Source organism: Etheostoma cragini, chromosome 2 (assembly GCF_013103735.1).
Source record: "Etheostoma cragini isolate CJK2018 chromosome 2, CSU_Ecrag_1.0, whole genome shotgun sequence".
NCBI lineage: Eukaryota > Metazoa > Chordata > Actinopteri > Perciformes > Percidae > Etheostoma > Etheostoma cragini.
The window spans coordinates 13,081,248-13,101,584 of NC_048408.1; the positions used below are offsets into that span (position 1 = coordinate 13,081,248).

A 20,337-nucleotide genomic window follows, 5' to 3' on the forward strand; every position below is an offset into this window, starting at 1 on the left:
GAATTACCCCAAAACCAGGCAACCAACAATGGGTGATAGCAACAGTTCCAGAACTGCAGGTCAAATCTAAAAAAAAAAACTGATATTTGTATAAATGTTCTATCTGAGGTCTATTGGTGGTGTATTTATCACAGCACAGGTGACACTCGCCATAGAAAAAAGAAAGTAAGAATACATCACATTTATTTACTATTACTTACTTTACTACTACTAAGAATAGTAAGCACAAGCTCTTCGCAATGGTTGGATTTGACCCATGACAGATGTTTTTGTAGACTGGATGGCCTTAATTACTGTTTATGTAACAGTAGAGGCTCTGGTGCACAGCTCTCTGTCTGTTTCTTCTGTGTAGTCTGATACTTCCGGAGGTCGGTAGACTTTTCGTTCAAGGGGACAATAAAACAAAGCAAATGGCACGGGCATCACAGAGCCCAGATTGAAATACCGACAGTGGGCCAGGAGATTGGAGAGCTGGGACTGAGTACCATCTAAATAGCCCACTGCAAAAAGCCTGAGAACCCAATCTGTTTTTGTTGGGCTTTGTAGCATAACATGGCAGTTTCATTTCCTGCTCATTAAAATGCCAAAGACTAGATGATGTGGAAACCAGTGATGCTCACTCAAGTTGAGTGTTTTTTTGTCCTTAAGAGTCATAACTTCAAAATAAAAGCATCATCAAGCTAATGTGTTGGTAACTAAAGTTGGTGAATTAAAGCAGAAACACAAATTAATTGATTACCTTAGTTTTATGGACCATGACTTTATCGGTCAAAAAAAGAAAAGAGTGGATTGTCGTAGGACAGATTCTTAGGACTCACTTTTTCAAATCCCTTTATTGAACATCTTCAAAACATTTACTTCAATTGATCACCCTCCCTTTTCTCAACACTGTCATCTTCATTATGCAAATGAAGTAAACAATAAGCTATTTGAAGCAGCTCTGGTATTATTTTATTCCACTGTTGCTCATGGTTTGGGCTTTGCACACTCCCTTGCCGGCGACTTCAAAGGCAGCTCCCTTGTAGGTTGCAACACACTGGCCGTCTGTGCGTAGGTCTGGCTGAATCTGCTCCCACACCTTCTTTTTGGGGTTCAGCTCTTTGTCTGGTTCACCTGCAACGAGAAGTTAGTTTGATTGATAGAAACTGATTCTCCATCACAGATTCAAGATTTATGGATCCAGGACTGATGTTTTATTAACGTTTTGTGGCATGTCATGTCTTTGCAAATCTTCCTGAAATGCTGTTTTAATACTATTAATAATGCGACACACTGATAACTTTTCCTTCATGGATTTGTCATAGTCAGCATGCACTGATACTATCTGTTATAAGCTAAAGCCAATACAAATTGTGAGCAAACAGCCGTGATCTATCAGGCCAATTCTAATTCTAATTTAATTCTTCCCACGTGAATAGTTTGACTTTCTATCGTGTTCTTTTGGAGCGTCAGCTTTGTGAAACTGCCATCTGTTCTTAGCAATAATTCAATAATGTAAACCATACTTCTCAGAATCACAAATATGCATGCAGGGGGTACAATAAAGCAAGTTTCCCATTTGACAATGACAGGCTTTTGTGAAAAATCATAGACGGTACTGATTGGCTTCTATCTGGTGTCAACTTGTTTCTCTCTACATAACCATCTTAGTGTAGGAGGACAAATGAGTTTAATTTCCTAACGCGCCCATTTCTGCCGTTTTATGACCCAAGAATGGCAACAATCAGTTTTGATCAGAAGCGTGAAAGAGGTTTTGATGAGCATCTTGAGCACATTCTTAAGTTTAAGCAGAAACACTGGGCAATTACACCAAGTAACACCAGCAGTGAATTGGCTGTAATTGAATCTGTACTATGGCCCTTTGGTGGGAGAAAAGAGGAAAAGTAGAACTTTATTTTTATTTTTTTCATTATATGTACTTCAGAAGAAAGCTTAATTTGTTACTGTTTAAACGCACAAGAACAAGGCACCATAACAAATCAACATCAACCAGGTTTTGAATAGGACTCTCTTTAATGAAGGATCCATAAAAATAATTTCCCGACAAAGAGATCCCTCATGAATCAAATAGCTTTTAGAGTGGCTGGCACGTGTGTACTGCAGGGATGAAAGCCTTGGCTGATGCACCTGGGCTAGCTGGGCCACAGATCCACTTTCATTATATCATCCTCTTCACAGGAAACTGCAATTTTGCTTTTTGTTTTTAAAAGAATGAGAACAACAAGACCAACGCTTGTCATTGATATTCCACTTATTCCACAATTCATATTATAAATGTGAGTTTTTGGAACTAGAGAGACTTACATCACGTTCTGTTTGTAACGGTCTTTGTTTGTAGGTCACGTTCATTAGAGGTTGGGTTTGGAATACTTCACAGGAGGGACCTAGACTCTTGTGGATGTGTAAACTACTAAGAAATAGGGTTTACGTGTTCTTTTTTTTTTTTTTTACAAACCAATTTACATTTGTCAAACTTAACAAGATAATTGTAGGACACTTATCCTTCCAACTGACTATTTAAAAAAAAAAAAAAAGGTTACATTCCCAGCTATAAGCGTTGATTAGTTTGTCAAAGCAGCAGTCACAGGCCATTTAGCCACCACCAAACAGAGTTGAGGAGTCCTTCAATGAGAGCTTTCAGTGGGGTCTGAGATTCATCGTGATTGGTGTTGTTTCTGGCAGTGAGGAGGTTAAACGACACCCTTTGATTCCTAAAGTCAGGCACTTTGTGGAAACTAGGCTGGGAAAATTCTTTCAGTAGGCTTTTTTCTATGACATTCATTGATAGTCACTCAGTGTTGAGGAAGCATAGCGTCTGTTTGGTTGAATATAATTGTAACATTGAAGCATTTTATGTTTTGAAGGGTATGGTAATCATGTGGTACCTGGGAAACCCTGGAAAGTAAGTCTGTCCCCTGGTGCTGCTCCACTCGGGGGATCGAGAATTTCAACCTTGTCTGGTGAGCTGGCACACATGACCATAGCCTGGGACATCACTCCTCTCATTTTGGCTGGCTTCAGGTTACATAGCAGAACTGCCATGCGGTTTTGCATCTGCATGGGGGACAGAAGATTAAATACATTTTTACAGCCCAAAAACCCTTGACAATAGAGAAGAAAAACAAAGAATACCCCATTAACTTCAGAAAAATAACCACCTTCAACTGATGTGGTCATAATCCAATATAAACAATAATACCAACTCCAATCTCTTAATTTAAAGTGACTTTGTCCGAGGTTTATGGTTTGTTTGCCTTATTACATAAACCAAAGAGAGCAAACAGGAAAACTTTAAAGCTCGAGCCTGGAGACTTCTGCGGCTTACCAAAATTTAAAAGAAGACCAAAGGCAGTTTCTGCCAAAAGCAGAGAGAAAGCAAAATCCGGCAATCCATGTGACGATGTATCCCAGTTCCCAAAAAATAATCATACCTTTTTTTGAGGAGTATCCTCTTAGAAATTGCTATATAAATCTAAAATCCCTCATGTTGACAGGGTCTTGGTACACAGTTCTTGTTTTCATTTTTCATCTCAAGTCAAGGATAGTATCCGAATGTTCTGCAACAGTATTTACAAAACAAACTGTTTGACTAACAATATTTTTTGTCTCAGACTTGCATTGAACTTTTATAACGACCCTATATTTATCTGAATACAACAGACAATCAGGAGTACTGCCATAAAAACCATAATATATTTCCTCAGATATTTAACCCCTGCTTGCTTGACAGAAATAGGTAATGGCTCATACAAATAAGAAAGTAAAGTAATAACTTGATTTTGGACTGTAAGTAATGGACTGATGCTGATACACAAAAGCAGCAGTGGTTTGGCATTTCTAACTGTAGTTACTGCCACAAAATGCCATTGCTGCAACAGTGTCAACAGTTTTACAGTAAAAAGCTAATGTCTATTATTTGTCTGTGTGCATGGAAAAAACTGTATTCACTTCCAAGTATTTTTCCTTTAGGTTGTAAGAGCTTCTTTTTTTTGACAAAGTTGGACAGGGTTTGTTACACATGGTTTCAGCAAGCACATGGTTCCATTTAAAGGATACATACAGTGTAATGCAGAAGTGTAATGCACAAAGGTACCCTGTTCTAGAAGTATGACGAGACAAAGTTTAAAATACGACAACTATAAAAGTAACTAGTGCACAAATTACTTTGCTCCAGGAGCAAATCATTAATGTGAAAGCAAATAAACACCAATATTTGATGGAGAACTTGAATCACCAACATTAAATGTTGAGCTTATAAGCAGAACCGTCAGCACAGACTTTACCTAATAAGTCACTTTAAATTGACTAATAAATCCTTATGACCCGAGTGAGCCATTAATGTATACATACAGCACTGCTTGTGTGTCTAGTAAAGACAAGCTTAAAATAGAATCTCTGTAGGGTGTAAGTTAACATGAAAAACTAGTTTGTATTGAAGTGTACTTTAGGGCTGTTCAATTATGGGAAAAACTATAATCATTATTTTGATCAATATTGCAATCAAAAATATTTAACACGATTACTCATTGACTTTCGAAAGATGTTACCATTTTGTTATTTTAAAAACAGTGAAAAAGTTTAACAAATCAACAGTGAAAACACTGAACTGTAAAACTATTCTTAATACTTTTTTTTCTGTTATTTTGTGTCTCTGGTGCTTTCACACGCATACAAACTTGAAAAAAACTATCAATGCTGTTTTGAGTGAGATACAGGTTTCTGAATGTCATCTGCCTTCAGTTTTTTGGTGAAGTGTTCAAAATCGGAACGGCTTTCTACTTCACAAGCCGAGACAAGGTGGCTAACCTAAGCTATAAACTAGCTTAAACTAGCAAAGACACTTGCGTCAGGCTTTGTGCCGCGCTGCGCCGGATGCAAGACAGGTTCCTTAGAGTGTACTGTATAGGAGCTGCACAGTACCTGGTCCAGAGGTATGTGCTTGACCAACCCGCTGACCACCGTCCTCGGAGAAGCCTCCCCCACATCCACCTGCTCCACATAGAGACTGTCGGCGTCTGGGTGCTTCTCAGCCGTGATTATACGTCCAACACGCAGGTCCAGACGAGACACATCCACCTTGGCATCTTCTTGGCTGAGCGCTGCCTGCTTCTTCTCTGCCTTCTCCCCTCCTGGCAAAAAAGAAGAAGATGCAAACACTGTTACTACATGCTTGGCATTGAATCATTTTAGTATTTCTGAGCAATTTATTTGTGCTATTTCAACAACTTTGGTATAACACTTTGGTCGGGTGTTCAATTTGATGCACTTTCAGCACAGATAGTAGCTAAAATCATCTGTTGAGAGAAGATTTGCTGAACAGAAGCATATGTAAGAGTTTCCATGCTAAATATGCATGACATTATCGGAAGTGTTTGCTTTAAAGCACTGAGAATATTTCAGCCAACTGGTATCGCTCCAAGGGAAATTATAAAAAACAAATCACAGTTGAAAGAATACTGGGCATCTGCCTGGAATCTGATTTAATTTCCTCCTATAAATGAAAACAAAGCCCACCAATGACCGGCCTCATGCAGGGGCATGTGTTTCAAGTGATCCATAAGTACATTAAAAAAATTAAGGAAAAGACAATTACTTTTTCACCTCTTCCCAGAAATGTCGGGCAGGGACATCAGTATCTTGACTAAATGACCATACTAATATCCCCTTTTGGCTGACTGCTACATGTTCCAATTACATAGCAGAAGAGCAGATGCTTCCCTTCCAAGAGACAAAGTACCTTTCACTCGCCTGGTTTGCCTACACATTCATTCCAGTGGGTTGCTCTGATCAAATGATCATACAGTCTTTAATCATTCCTCTGATCCCACACCAGATCTGAATAATATGAATTCCAACCCTTGCTTTTGATTTTCAACATGTCTCCTGTAATAAGTGTTCTTCTGTGATGAAATCACCAACTACTTTAAGGTTACACATGGATTTGTAGACTAACAAGTGATGACTGTTTCGATGAGGTGAGAACACAGACGAGGAATTTATCATGCACACCACCTTATAAAAGAGGAAAAAGTAACTCTCATTAACAGCTCCCTAACATTTGGACGTAAAAAATTCCAGACACAGAAATGCATTTGTCGGTGTCTTAAAGTTTCTTTCTCTTCCTTATAACCACTGTAAACACATCCAGTGCTAATTATTCCCCGTCCATAACGGACAGCTCATCTAATTATTCTGGATAACTAATTGCTGAAGTAAAACTAAGTATTTAAGTGATTTATTGCAAATTCATTGAATTTCTGTGGAAGGGATTTAATCACAAATGTAAAACAGTTTAATGCCATTATATTTGACACATACCTTGGTTTTATGACCGGGTCCTAAAATAATGCACATCCACAAAACATTTAATCATTCTTGAATTGGATTACTGGTACCATTGTAGCTTATTAATCAGAAAACAAATGAAACTTCACTCAACGTCCTACTACTGAAGCACAGAGATCTTGGATACCTTAAGAGACCAATACTGCTGCCTTACATTCATTATCACCTGATATTACAAATTCAAGTGGAGAACTGCCTTTTAAAGGACAGAGTAATGCATCTGTCCCTATTTGGGGTTTCCTACTGACAATCTGAAAATAAAATACAAGACACAAATTTTGCTGCGATGACAAAACTAGACGTCAGTTTTATTTGATTGGATGTGAAAACTTTAAAAGGACTCCTGATAAAACCCTGCAATGTGCCATTGTTTTTTTTCTCCTACAGCTGTTACCTTTTTTCTCTGGCTTCTTCTTTTTACTCTCGTCTTTAGGAGGAGTACTCTGGATTGCAGCAGCAGGGGAAGCAGAGGGAGCCGGCCCAGAGGGTTTGGGAGGGGTGGGCTTCAAAATGCACCCGTCACTGTTGTCGCCCGATGGCATGGGCACTGCCTGCACTACAGGAGGGATGCAGGCAAAGGGTCAGTCAAAATAAATGATCAAATAGTGGATCAGTTACTATCTGGAAGACTTTAAGAATCTCTGACTGATACTCTCTGACTACAGTTTTAAAAAGGTTGTGCGGAAGTGTGAAAAGACAAGAGCATAGCAGCATTGCCATACAAGAGATCATATAAACAGGGTACACTACCTCGTAGTTGCCCCTTTTCACGCAGAGAGTTGGTTGTATCAACATAGTACAATGAAATGATACAGAGGGAACTTTATTTACACACCCAGTGGGAGGACTGTTCTCCTGATGCAAACAGTTTAGATGCGAAAATGACACAGTCTCCAAGTTGATGGAAACAAGGAAAATGCAGCCATAAAGCAGGGAACAATGTCCTACAATAACTCTAGAGAAAAAACTAACCCCTCATTTAAGGCGCCTGATGTTTGAATTCCAACAAAATCCAGTTCCTGTGTCTGACAAACATTGGTCTGCAGGCACACCACTGTCGCCATAATGCTCTTAATTACCTTAATTCTATGTTAGGACCTGAGATAAGGACCTAACCAACCCCTTAAACCTTTGACATTTCCCTTAAGTTTGCTCATAAGGCTTTTGACATCAAGAACCAAATGTTTACACACTATGTGACATGTCACATACCGTATGATGCCTACAGTTAAGTTTATATGGTTGCACCATTTAATCAAATGAAAGTATTGTAGATGTCCTACATCCTACATTGCAGACTACAATTGTAAATTAAAGCTGCATTTATCAATAGTGTTATATAATAAATCTAAATTAAACGACTGTGTTATGTGAAAAGGATTGCTAGTGGTGACAAACCCACAGTGAATTATCACCCACCAGTCTACCAGTTTTGTTTTTTTTACTCTGACGTGGCAACTAGCTGGTGAACACAATAAAGCATTTAGCAGCTAAAGAGCCAGATATTTAAAACAGGAGCTGGTGAGACCAAAGAAAAGCTTAAAAGGGAGCAAATATGGGACTACAATTTGTCACAATACCAAATGAATGCCTATGTTGCTCAAAAAGTGTGTAAACAGACAACCATTTGCAATCATGTTTGCCATTACAATTTAATATATGTTATAATATGACAACCAAAGTGGACCCAAAAAATGATTGCAAATAAATGTCTGTGGGTTTGACCAATGCTTGTGTTTAACTTTAAAAGGGCGTTGAAGCAAGCCCCCGGCTGAGCGCCGCTGCCTTAGAGTTTACCCCGTTGGACGAGAGGGTTGCCTTTTTTGTGCACATGCACCAAACAAGAGCTCGGAGTATTCAGCCTTCTTGGAGACCTTGAAACGAGTCCTGTATGGGGCTCAATTGGGAATGTCTGGAAGAGGGCCCTGTCTGACAGACTTTCAACTTACACCTTTGGAGGAGCTTTTTGTGCATACCGGTGGAGGCTTGAGGCATTGAACTGGAGTGGACACTTTTCAAAGTTTCCATTGCTGAAGCTGCAGTTGAGAGCTGTGGTCTTAGGTAACTCAAGGGGTGGTAACCCACAAACACCCTGGTGGACACCGGAAGTTAGGGAAGCCGTCCGACTGAAGAAGGAGTCTTTTCGGGATATGCTGGGGGATCCAGAGGCAGTTGCAAGGTACCAAAGTGCCCGAAGGGCGGCAGCCTCTTCCGTAAAAGAGGCAAAGCAGTGGGTGTGGGAGACGTTTGGAGAAGACATGGAGAAGGACTTTTGGTTGGCACCAAGGTGCTTTTGAAAAAACGTTCGCCACCTCAGGAAGGGGAAGTAGGGAACCATCCAAGCTGTGTACAGTAAGGATGGGATCCTGTTGACCTCAACTTAGGAGGTAATAGGAAGGTGGAAGGAGCACTTTGAGGAAATCCTAAATCCAGCTTACACACCCTCTATGGTAGAGGCAGAGCTGGAGGATGAAGGGGGATTGTCGTCAATTTCCCTGGTGGAAGTCACTCAGGTAGTTAAAAAACTCCACAGTGACAAAGCCCCAGGAACTGATTAGATCTGTCCAGAAATGCTGAGAGGTCTGAGTGTGGAGGGGCTGTCTTGGTTGACTCGCCTCTTCCAACATTGCATGGAGGTCTGGGGCGGTGGCTAGGGAGTGGCAGACAAGGGTGGTGGTTGCCCTCTTCAAAAAGGGGTACCAGAGGGTGTGTACCAATTACAGGGGTGTCACACTTCTCACCCTTCCTGGTAAAGTCTAGCTTGGAGTAGAGCCGCTGTTGCTTTGCGTCAAAAGGAGCCAGTTGAAGTGGTTTGGACAACTGGTAAGGATGCCTCCTGGACGCCTCCCTAGGAAGGTGTTCCGGGCACGTCCAGCTGGGAGGAGGCCTCAGGGTTGACCCAGGACTAGGTGGAGGGATTATATCTCCAACTTGGCCTGGGAACGTCTTGGGACCCCCCAGTTGGAGATGATTAATGTGGCTCGGGAAAGGGAAGTTTGGGGTCCCCTGCTGGAGCTGCTGCCCCTGTGACCCGATACCGGATAAGCGGACAAAGATGGATGGATGGATGGATGGATTCAATAGTTATTTTTTCTTATCTCAATAACAAAGAAAAGGTGACTGAAAATCCTTTACCAAAAAGGTTAATATTTATCCACGTTTTCAAGCAATTTCATGCCACCTTTTAGCTATTGAAAAAAAATAAAACCTCACAATTAGATACAATGCGTGGAAAAACATAGGCTCGGGTCTTTTGGAACGCATTCTTTCTACGTTCCAACACTAACACATTGAGTCTATTTGAATAAGGTTAAATTGCTTATTTCTTCCAGTCCCCCTATTTTCCTGGAGCGTCTTTCTGGAAAACATTAAATGTATGTTAATGATCTGAGCTGTTTGCTCTCAAATGTCAACGTATGTCAGATTCAAAATAGCTGACAGACATGTTGTCCCCATCACTCTAATGGGGATTGTTGAAGCACTATGGCTGCTTATAATAAAACCCCCCAAAAAGAAGATCTGGTTATAATGGGCTGAGGCGAGAATGCACAAGATGTTATCTTTGATAGTACAAACCAAACAATGCAATAATGAGCAACAACTGACATCAAATGTTTCTGTGTAAGGCACACAGACGCGTCTAGAACTAGATATAAAGGATAACAACATCAAGGTCTTTTTTTTTTTTTTTTAAAGACAAACAAACATTTGATCTGCCATTCTTTGCTGGAAGCCAAAACCAACATACCTCCCCTCTTCTTCTCTTTTTCCAGCAGCTGTTTTTTCAGTTCCTCAATGTCATTCTTCAGTTTGGCATTCTCCACCATAAGCTTCTTCTCTTCTCTGACACTGGCCTGGACAACTGCAGCAAGGCAAATTCTTGTTAGCTCTCAGCACTGGAATGAAATTTCACTTTTAAAAATAGTCCCAAACTGTCTTAAATTACATAAAAACACGTTTTCAGCCTTTTGGAATAATTCACATTTCATAATTCACATTTCTTCCATTGTGACCGCAATGCATTAACAAGGATGTTATTACACAAGATCATGGAGATGATTCAAAGTGTAGCTTAACCATTTAAACAACTGCAACAGAAAAGGAAAGTTCTGCTCACTCAGTGTATTAAAATATGACAAAAACTCTATCTAACAATATTAACATGTATCCAACGATTATTTATTTTTAAATGATGATTTGGAGACCTGTTTGAGTAAAGCTTAGGAAAATTATCTTCAGAATGACAATCCATGTAAATGTAAGTGCCTCGGGTTTCATAAAACTGCCAGTAGAGGGATTTTACTCTTTAAATCATGAAACTGTGAATCATGTACGTAAGCAGCTCTTCAGCCAAAATGATGTCACTCTAACAGCCAATACAGAAATTCATTACAGTGTTGGACTCTCTCTCCTCTTACTCTCCGCGCAGCCTGGCCACACAGCGCCGGTCCACACTTCTGACATTTGTCTACAGTTTTAATTTTTTATTAACACAGCTGTATATTGTTAAGTATGAAGGGCAAACCTGTATTTGTACCAGTGTTTCCGCGGGCAACTGCTATCGCGGCCGCCACGGCAAAGAACACAGAGGAAGTTATTGAATGCAACTAACTTCAGTTGATAGAGTAACAGCGTGTGAGACGGAGCTGCTGGACCTGCAGTGACGATACAGACATTTCATACACACGATGTGTGTATCCGCCATTCGACCGGTCTTGGACCCAGTCGTAACGATCAGCCGTCGCTGTGAGCAGTCCATTGCACTCCCCCTCTCTCCCTAGCTTTTCTAATCAGTTATTGTTGAAAACAAGTTAAGGAGCTTTCTCAGAGATGCATTAAAAAAAAAAAAAAATCCTACGCTATTTATTTAGCTAATTTTAATTTACATGTGTTTCAGCTGTATTGTTTGTTTTGGTTAAAATCAACAAATAATCGTTAGAATAATCGTGATCACAATATTGATCCAAATAATCGTGATTATTATTTTGTCCATAATCGTGTAGCCCTAACCTTAGCACAGCACAAGGACTTTTTGCATAGAAATGTAGCCAATATAGACAAATCCGTAGTGTAATTTAAACCTAAATATAGCTTTTGTAAGACTGTTTTTATTATGAATTAGCTAGGAATCAACTGAAAAAAAAAGTTCTACATATAAGCATTTTGGTGTATGGTTGTGCTTCTCTTACTGGCTTTATCCTTTAGCAGCTGGACTTGTTGTTTCAGGTACTCGATGATCTGGTCAGCCTCGGCTGCTCGCTGCTCCAGCCTCAATAAAGGATTGGGACTTGACATCTTAAACAAGGAGCGAGCTAAAAACCTAACAGACAAAAAAGACAAACAGCAATCAATCATAAAGACAGATTTTAGAGCTATGAAATATATTAAACAGATTACATTCCAACATCATGAAACACAATATGGGCCAGTACTGCAATATCTTCCTGGACTTTACAGCTGGAGTATCTTTCATTTGGTTTAAAAGGGAGGCAATAGTTCATGCATCAAGCTCACAAGTAGCGTGAATATAAAGTTCCCATGTCCTTTCAAGTTTACTTAAGTGACACTAACAAAGTACTTTAAAAAGAGATGGCATTCTCAAGTACTATGCTGAACATCTACAAAGATACGTGTTTGGAGTTTGCATTCCAGAACCACACACCACAAACTACAGCCTCAAAAATGACCATGGAGTTACGGTATGTCAACTCATCTCTGAGAGTCTCAACAAAAACTGAACATTTTATTTTCCACAAAAAGTGGTATGTGTTGCAGGGCTGTTGTTGGCATTACGTTGTACTGGGATTTCCTATTTTGTTAAATGTTATGTAGTGGTAGTGTTTTACTTCATTATTTTACTTCATTATTAAACACTTGGTATTCCTATAGCAACAGTTTGGCACTCTAGATGTTATATTGCAATATGTTTGACAACAATCATAATCAGACATGTTTTCAACATGCAGCTCTAGTACGTTAAACACATTCGCTAATAGGACTTTTTTATGACTGATATATTTTGGCTGGTTGCCCGAAGTGACAAAATGTGACCTCTGTCCACAAGGCATGCCGAGAAATTAATCAGAACGTGTTGCTTTTCATCTCAATAAGTCAATAACTGAGCAAATCTTGATTCCAAATGTATTAAATTTAAAGTTTTCTGCAGCCTTTTTAGTCTATAAAACCCTCATAACCCTTGACAATTTCCAAGTCAACTTGTAAAATCTAAATTATTGGATGGATTCCTGTCTTTGTTAAAATAGCAATAGGTAAGAAAAGTGACAAGTAAGAAGTGACATTCAGATGTATCCATTAAACCAGACTTCTCATCCAAATCATTCAGTTTTGGACATTAAGTTCAAGTTCAAAAGGAATCAGCCACTCTTGGGCCATGCAGCCAAAACACAACTGGACACCAGTTTGGGTTTGTGGTAAAGTCATGTTGAGCTTGGTAATAACTTTTTGAAGAGGAAAAGAAGGATTTTACAAGGCTGAGGCATGGAGAAGAAAACTTCTAACACATATTACAGGGAGGCGCTGGAAAACAACTGCTGGCCAGAGATGAAAACAAAATGTTAAGGGATGAGGAAATTAGAAACACAAAAGAGCTGGAGTTGATAAAATCAAGGATCAAAGCATAGCTTTTTGAGAAACTTAATTGATTTAAACAAGACCAGTGGTGGAGTAATGACAAGAGCCACAAAAGGGCTGATCTCATTTGGATAACCCCTGAAAATGGGTCCTGTGGCCGAGGTACGGTCTGCAGCATCAAGGGGTCCTTTCAGCTTTGGATTTTAGATGGAAATACCCAAATGTGTTAACAATGTTAAAGTGAGATGGGCTCTCAGCAGCCTTTAGCATGCCTAATTTACCCGTCTTTACTGTATGAAAATCAAAATCTTTTTTTTGATTAATTTCCTGATTTTAAACTGTACAAATTCAGCAGGTTAACTGTGCTATTCAAGGGACAGTTGGTGTTCAACTGGAGAAGGCATCTGCCTTAAAAATCTCCTAAAAATTGGCATGACTGGTTTGCATAGTCAGTTCTCAATAGCCCACACTAACATTTGATGTACATACATTTTTAATTAACATATCAAAGACAGCACTGCGTAGCTATACACAGACTACACAGTGTGTTTGAATCCAATCATGTTGCAGAAATGAATTACATTTAACCACCAGCTGTCTCCGGTATGATGGCAGTGTGGGAGCAGACCCACCAGGACACAAGTGTTTCCTCTTTTCATGCTTCATTCCCACAGTAAAAATATACTGTAGGCTGTTAGGGTATAATTCCCTACCTGTCTGCCAACCAGACCATAAAATGAAAAGAGAGAGCAGTATGCCAGCACCACCTGAAGGCATTAGAAGGACCTACATACATTTGAACTTATAATAAACCATGAGATGTTTAGCCTTCTGCACCAGATATATCCACTGCTTTTCAGGACATACTGTATTCGGGCTCTTCTATTTTATATTAGATTTTATTTGTTTTTTTACGATGCACATGCAAAAATAAATGTATACATGGTAACTGCGTGAAAAATCACCGTAATAATTGGGACACTCAGTATTTAACAATGCACAGGTAAATTTGATTTCAAATCTTACATGCCTGCAAGTGTTTACAATGTGCATATGATATTTCATGAAATTGGATAATAAGTGATCTGACGTTGATAACTGAAAAAATATATGTCATAAAAAAATACCAATTGCTGTTAAGGTCTGCATTGAAAACAGCTGGGAACATGACAGAAGTAGTGGGACTCTAATGATTAGGGTTGTATCTATCACAAAAAAACTATCGCTATTAAATGTTTTGAATATTAAATTTTATTATAATGTCAAGTGCCCAATGTCATATGTTCTATTTCTATATTTTCTTATTTGTTTAAAGGAGAAGCCATTGTACACACATATTTTAGAAGAGGGCTGAAATGATATGATCCCAGACAGCAAATTAATTGATTTTGTTTTTAAATAATTGTTTATGGTACTTATTTTATACATTCCAAGCAGCCAACAGTATTATTGCATCATTTGTATAGCTAATGACTTGTGTTATTGTTTACTTCTCAAATGAAATGTGAGGATTTACGTCAATTGTTCTGTTTTCAAATTAGTTTTTTCGGTTTTATTGCGACATACTCTACAGTTTAATCGATTACCGACTGTTAATTGCAGTTATAAGTTAATGTTACCTAACGTTATAGTTAGAAAATAAAACCCAACCTGAAGCATGGAATCATTTGCAAATCGAAGTAGCCTAACCAAACAACAGTCTTATTTTATTTCTGGATTGCTCAACAATATATAATTTACGGAACATGAATTAGGGTGTGTTGGTAAATCAAATAAGGCTCAGCTCACACAGAACTGGTAACGTTATTTTAAACTGAGACAAGGAAAATCAACTTGACTTTAGGCTACGTTTAGCTATAGCAATGGTGAGCTAATGATACTAGCTAAACGGTTGGTAAAACGTTATCAACGGCTTACAATCAGTTAGTTAGCTAAAGCAGTATAGTAAAAAACACAAAGGTTTATAAAACTTACATGAACTCTGAGCAGCAACCCCAACACGTTTTACGGAGAGGTGGGGGCTTGACAGCTGCTACTCCTGCTAACGTTACATCAGCTAGAGTTAGCGGACAGGCAGACAGGCAGCTAGCAGCTAGCCGCGGTGAGGCTGATTCAGGGCCCGCTGTTAGATCTCTACACATCCCGATGGGAAGGAGTCCTTTAGCGTTCACTAGCCATATGTTCTACAGATCGGATAACGTCTCAAAATGTAAGGAGGCAACGGGTTTTGCCTGTATGTAATTAGCTACTCAAATCAGAAATTAAACTCTTCCAAAAATACGAAAAACAATAATTCAATAAGAACTTTGCAAAGGATTTGAAATAACTTCTTTGATTTAATTTCATTAGTTTATTCAACATTATTATATCTTGTTTTGTGTGCCCTACTTTGTCGCACACAAATAACGTCATCGATCACGTTATCTCAGCTGTTTCCATCACATCGCAGAGGCAGGGAAGGAATTCATTTCAAACACATTTTATCAATAATTTCTAGTTAATTCTGTCGTCATGACCATACAGCTTCTCCATTAAGCGTGAGTACACATATTTTTGGGATGTTATGCACATTACATCATTCTTTTCTACCCGATCCAATAAGGCAGTTATTTCCATGTTAGCTACATATTCACAGTAGGTTTAACTGCAGCATCACTGTGAACATTGTTTCGTTCGTGTCCGAAGTTAATCTACAGTACATATGGTATATGGTGTAAATATAATGCATAACTTAACTAGCTGGCCTTACGTTACTTGGCAGTTTTGACAGATCACTTAAATGGTCTTTGCCTCAGTCAGCGTTAACATTAACATACAGAGCTTGACTTGTGGCTAAGCAGTTAACCCAATGCACATTGTTGTGGTATTTTGACTGAAAAATTGTCAAAAAATGGGCAACGAGGAAGTGCTCTTGCCCCTTTTTCTAAATGCCTGCGTTATAACAGTTTAACCAGTTTTTAACCCCCTGGATGGCACCACTGTGAAATTGTATTGTAATATATACCATGCTGATGATCAGAATGTTCCTCACATTCATACATATATATGTTATCCCATATAAATCATATATTGAAGGCATTTTTTTTCCATTATCAGTTCTTGAAGCCAGTGGTGAGATGAGGCCCCTCAAAGACGCTCAGTTGGGGGCCCTCACCTTCTTTGCCTCAGCTCTACCTCATGATGTCTGTGGGAGCAATGGTCTTCCTCTTACCCCCAACTCTATTAAAATACTGGGACGTTTCCAGATCCTCAAGACCATCACTCACCCCAGACTCTGCCAATATGTGGACATCTCCCGAGGGAAACATGGTATGACTTTCTGACTCACCCTTTTGGTGTATATCCTGTACACCTATGGTGTAGTTTTAGTTGATAAGGTGCATGTAGTACTAGGAAGATGGGTAGGTTAATGAGGAGGAAGTGGGTATACTCACAAAAATCAGATGTCACGATATTCTTTTCAAAATACCTCGATGTCGATATTGCGACGATATTGTATGGTTGACTATTGGTGGTTTAAAAAATGTTATTTACACAATGAGATTTTTGATAAATATTCTCCAGAAATGATTTCATAATTTAGTGGGTAAAAGTAAATAATAGAACAGCTAGAACAGTCTTGTATGTTCTGAAAATGGCATCACTTTACTGCAATGCAGCCTGTTAAACCAGGTAAAGACAACACTTACCATATTACGATATATCCAAAATCTAAGATGATATCTAGTTTTATCTATATCTATATCTTTATAGCCAAGTATACTTAAATAAACAAGGAATTTGACTTTGGTAGGTGTTAACTCTCTGTACAGTCAACAAATAGACGTGTAGTAGTAAAGATTCAGTAGACAAATAATAGTAATAGTAATTTTGACACATACTGTACAATAGAGACAACAATATAAATATAGGCACATGTCAACATAATACACAGAGACAGGAGCCCAGAAACTTGAATGAGTCTACATTTGACACTGGGCTATTGGATATTGTGAGGAAGGGCATCACTGTGGGGTGCTTCCTAAAGTCCACCTCCATCTCCACAGTCTTTAGAGTGTTTGCTCTAGGTTGTGTTGACCGCACCAGAGCACCAAATTATCAATCTGTTGCCAATATGCAGACTCGTCACCATCCTGGATGAGCCCAATGACAGTGGTGTTGTCTGCACATTTTAAGAACATAACAGAACATACGAGGTGTTCTGTCAGTATGTGCTGAAAACAATAACAGGACATCATGCTTTTAATTGGAGTCCAACACAGGACCACCACAAACTACAGCCCTCAAAGTTGCTATATAGTATATATTTTTTAAAGTGCTAATATAATGCTCATTTTCAGGAATAATTATATTTAGAGGTTGTACCAGAATAGGTTTATGTGGTTGAATTTTCAGAACACCATATATTTGTTGTACTGCACATTACTGCAGATCCTCTTTTCAACCTGTGTGTTGAGCTCTCTGTTTAAGCGGAATCTCACTCCTGTACCACTATACACACTATATACTATACTATATACTAATAAAGGAAAGGAAAGAAGCGTAATATGAGCACTTAAATATGCATTTAACCTCCTTTTTTTATTGCCAGAGGGGTAGAATCAATACATGCTTATTTATTATATATACATATCAACAAATATTTGCTTATCTTGTGTATCTTTAACTTTGGTATCTTCTTCTTGCCCTATAGAACGCCTGATTGTTGTTGCTGAACACTTTGAAAGCAGTTTGAGTGATTTTCAAAAACAGGGGAAAACAGCCAGGTGAGATTATCATTAAATTCTCATGATGTAATTACAATATTTATGATGGACCCGTTCTGCTTTCTGCCTTCACTTTCACTTGTATTCGGTTATTGATGCATTTTGTGTATATTTAAATTATATTTGATATCACAGACAGGGGAATAAAATTCATTAACATTGCCATCTGAGGATACATTTGCAAATTAACAACAGTGAATAGGAATTCCTATTACTATAGTGTTGAAAATGTAGATCATTTCTTTAACATATCTCTGGACCAGCCACAGCTGTGTTCGACACACTGTCATGTTTTTGTGTGTTTTAGCCCAGAGACAGTGCTGCGGATAGCCTATGAGGTCCTTGAAGGTCTGGAGTTTATGAACAAACATGGTATGGTGCACAGAGCTCTCAGTGCACACAATGTGCTCATGGACTGCAAGGTAAAATTGAGCTGTTGTATGTATGTATGTTTATGTTTTACTTTCCAATTAGACAATATAATGATTGTTAAATGTAATACTGTTATTCTAAGATACATGGCTTTCTTTGTAGGGGAATGTCAAGCTGGTAAAGTTTGGCCTTTATCACATGACGGATCATGGGGCCGATGTAGATTTTCCCATTGGGTACGTCTTTTTTTTCCCTCATTCATCACTGTTAAAGGTCCTTTAGTGCTCTTCTGTAACGCTTCACCTGTTGGGACTGAGCCATGTGAGCAGTCTGTTCAGGCTCAAAAGTTCACTTGTGTCTGTTCGCTGTTAGTCACGTCATAAAAGCAGGACTTGACGATAACATTGATGCATAATGGCCCATGCTTTTATCTTAGAAAGCAGCTTTTAGGAAATCAAAATAGCTTCCTGGTTTAGGCACTGTAACAAATCACTGGACTTTCATCCTGATCCAAAGGCCTTTGTGTTCTACCAAGTATCTCTTTGTACTATCCTTTGCAGATTGAAAAGAGAAATGATGGCACACACACTTGACTTTCAATGAAACATCTGGATGGAAAATGTATTAATTGTAACTATCAAACTGCTCTGCAGATTGTCCCCAGGAACAACTGTATATGCATCACAAAATGATAGAAATGTGAGAAATATCATAGAGTAATTTTGCAATTAAATAATAATAATTTCTAATATGGAAGGGACCCTCTAAAACTTAATAATTTATCAAAGCTCACTTGTTTACACACTATGACCTTATGTTTCTGCACTGAACTGGTAAAGCAGTTGTTTATTATAGTTATTAATTATATAGGGAATTCTAAGTAATGTGCTTATCTGTTCTGTAAACATTACCGCAGGTACCCATCATACCTTGCTCCAGAGGTGATTGCTCAGGGCTCCTTTCACCCCAGTGACTCTTCCCATGATGCAACTCCTCTGCCTTCAGGACCTAAGACAGATGTCTGGTCTCTTGGGGTTTTGCTCTTTGAATTATATGCAGTAAGAAACCTTCATAAACATCTTCATACAGGAATAAGGCGTTTTTTTTATGCTATTTGGGTTTTGTATGATGTACTCATGCTGTATAGATAATTTCCACCATGAATTCTAATGCTATCAATCAATTACAGGGTAGACGACTGCTGCAGAATATTCATATAAGTGAGAGATTGAAATTCATTCTAACCTTGGGTGAGTGAAAAGGACGTCATTATTTTAAGTACTGAGCAAAATGCTCTTAAACTCAATTAGTGCACCCTGGAAATTGTTTGTCATTCTCAGGTTGCATGGACGACATTGTCACTGTCCTTGCTGAGGAACACGGCTGCCTTGATACTATTAAGGTAAAATAAAAATCATTGGCAGCCTTGATCATTTTCAGTAAGATACTTTATATAAAAAGACATGACAATTATTAATAATTAAATAATAATAATAATTAAAAACAATACAAAGTTCAGGTACTGATACCAAAACAATACTTATTTTAAGTAAATATCTTAGTTTGGGAAATCTTTTATGGTTTTACTCAACAATAATACCAAACTGCTCAACGCATAATGGTTGAATAAAGATCTTTGCCTATATAAAATGTTTTTTAGTTTTACTGATTTTGATCAAAAATGATCTTGATCTTTGAAGACCGATGGAGTTGTCAATTTCCCGTCCAGCGCCTGGCTTTTAAAGGGAATGGAAGAATACACTCTGATTGGTTTATTGATTTATCCAGTGCACAGACCCTGTTTTCCGCCATCAAATGTGTGAAAGTGGATTTGGACATGCCCTAAATGCATCTGCACCATGCACTTTATGCAGTGCGCTTAGATGTTAAAATAGGACCCTTAGAGTCAGCATTTGATGCCAACTTTACTTGACTTAACAACACTTGACAGTTTTCTATAATCAGTGCTACAGGCGATACTCAAAGGTGTTGATGGATAGATTTTGAAGATGTTTTTAAGTGTTAAGTTTAAAAGCTAAAGGGTCCTTTGCGTGTAAGCGTTGTCTCTTGCCAGAAATCATAATAAATACAGTTTTATATTGTTCATTAATTTAGAATTACAAACTTTAAATTATTTTATATGTTAAAATAAGTTCATTTAGGCATGTAGTCTCACAAGAAGTTTTGTTTAAACATTTCCTAATCCTGCCTTTATTGTGAGACTATTGGGAGGTTAAAGGAGACCTGTATGTATTGTAGGTAC

At 38.4% G+C, this 20,337-nt stretch overlaps 2 protein-coding genes across 2 annotated transcripts in view; one reads left to right on the forward strand and one right to left on the reverse strand.

Moving 5' to 3' along the window:
• Positions 1-807: 807 nt before the first annotated feature.
• On the reverse strand, positions 808-15,170 carry aimp1a (aminoacyl tRNA synthetase complex interacting multifunctional protein 1a). The gene is made up of 7 exons (XM_034894116.1): positions 14,911-15,170; positions 11,535-11,665; positions 10,094-10,207; positions 6,740-6,901; positions 4,921-5,129; positions 2,886-3,054; positions 808-1,113 (listed from the first exon to the last, which is right to left on the reverse strand). The coding sequence occupies exons 1-7, from the start codon at positions 15,075-15,077 to the stop codon at positions 947-949; spliced, it is 1,119 nt and encodes a 372-aa protein (XP_034750007.1). The 5' UTR covers positions 15,078-15,170; the 3' UTR covers positions 808-946.
• Positions 15,171-15,323: 153 nt separating this feature from the next.
• The window catches only part of tbck (TBC1 domain containing kinase), a 43,044-nt gene continuing 38,030 nt past the window's right edge, over positions 15,324-20,337 (forward strand). The window contains exons 1-8 of the mRNA XM_034883326.1: positions 15,324-15,473; positions 16,033-16,245; positions 17,630-17,702; positions 18,010-18,124; positions 18,237-18,310; positions 18,991-19,132; positions 19,264-19,324; positions 19,415-19,476. Of these exons, the coding sequence (XP_034739217.1) occupies positions 16,053-16,245; positions 17,630-17,702; positions 18,010-18,124; positions 18,237-18,310; positions 18,991-19,132; positions 19,264-19,324; positions 19,415-19,476 (720 nt within the window). The 5' untranslated portion in view covers positions 15,324-15,473; positions 16,033-16,052. The remainder of the gene's footprint in view (positions 15,474-16,032; positions 16,246-17,629; positions 17,703-18,009; positions 18,125-18,236; positions 18,311-18,990; positions 19,133-19,263; positions 19,325-19,414; positions 19,477-20,337) is intronic.

Coding starts and splice junctions, on each gene's coding strand:
- aimp1a (XM_034894116.1), bottom strand. CDS start 15,077: ATGTGTAGAGATCTAACAGCGGGCCCTGAATCAGCCTCACCGCGGCTA. Junction 11,666..14,910: donor GGTTGCTGCTCAGAGTTCAT/GTAAGTTTTATA, acceptor TTTGTCTGTTAG/GTTTTTAGCTCGCTCCTTGT. Junction 10,208..11,534: donor GCTGCTAAAGGATAAAGCCA/GTAAGAGAAGCA, acceptor GCCTTGCTGCAG/TTGTCCAGGCCAGTGTCAGA.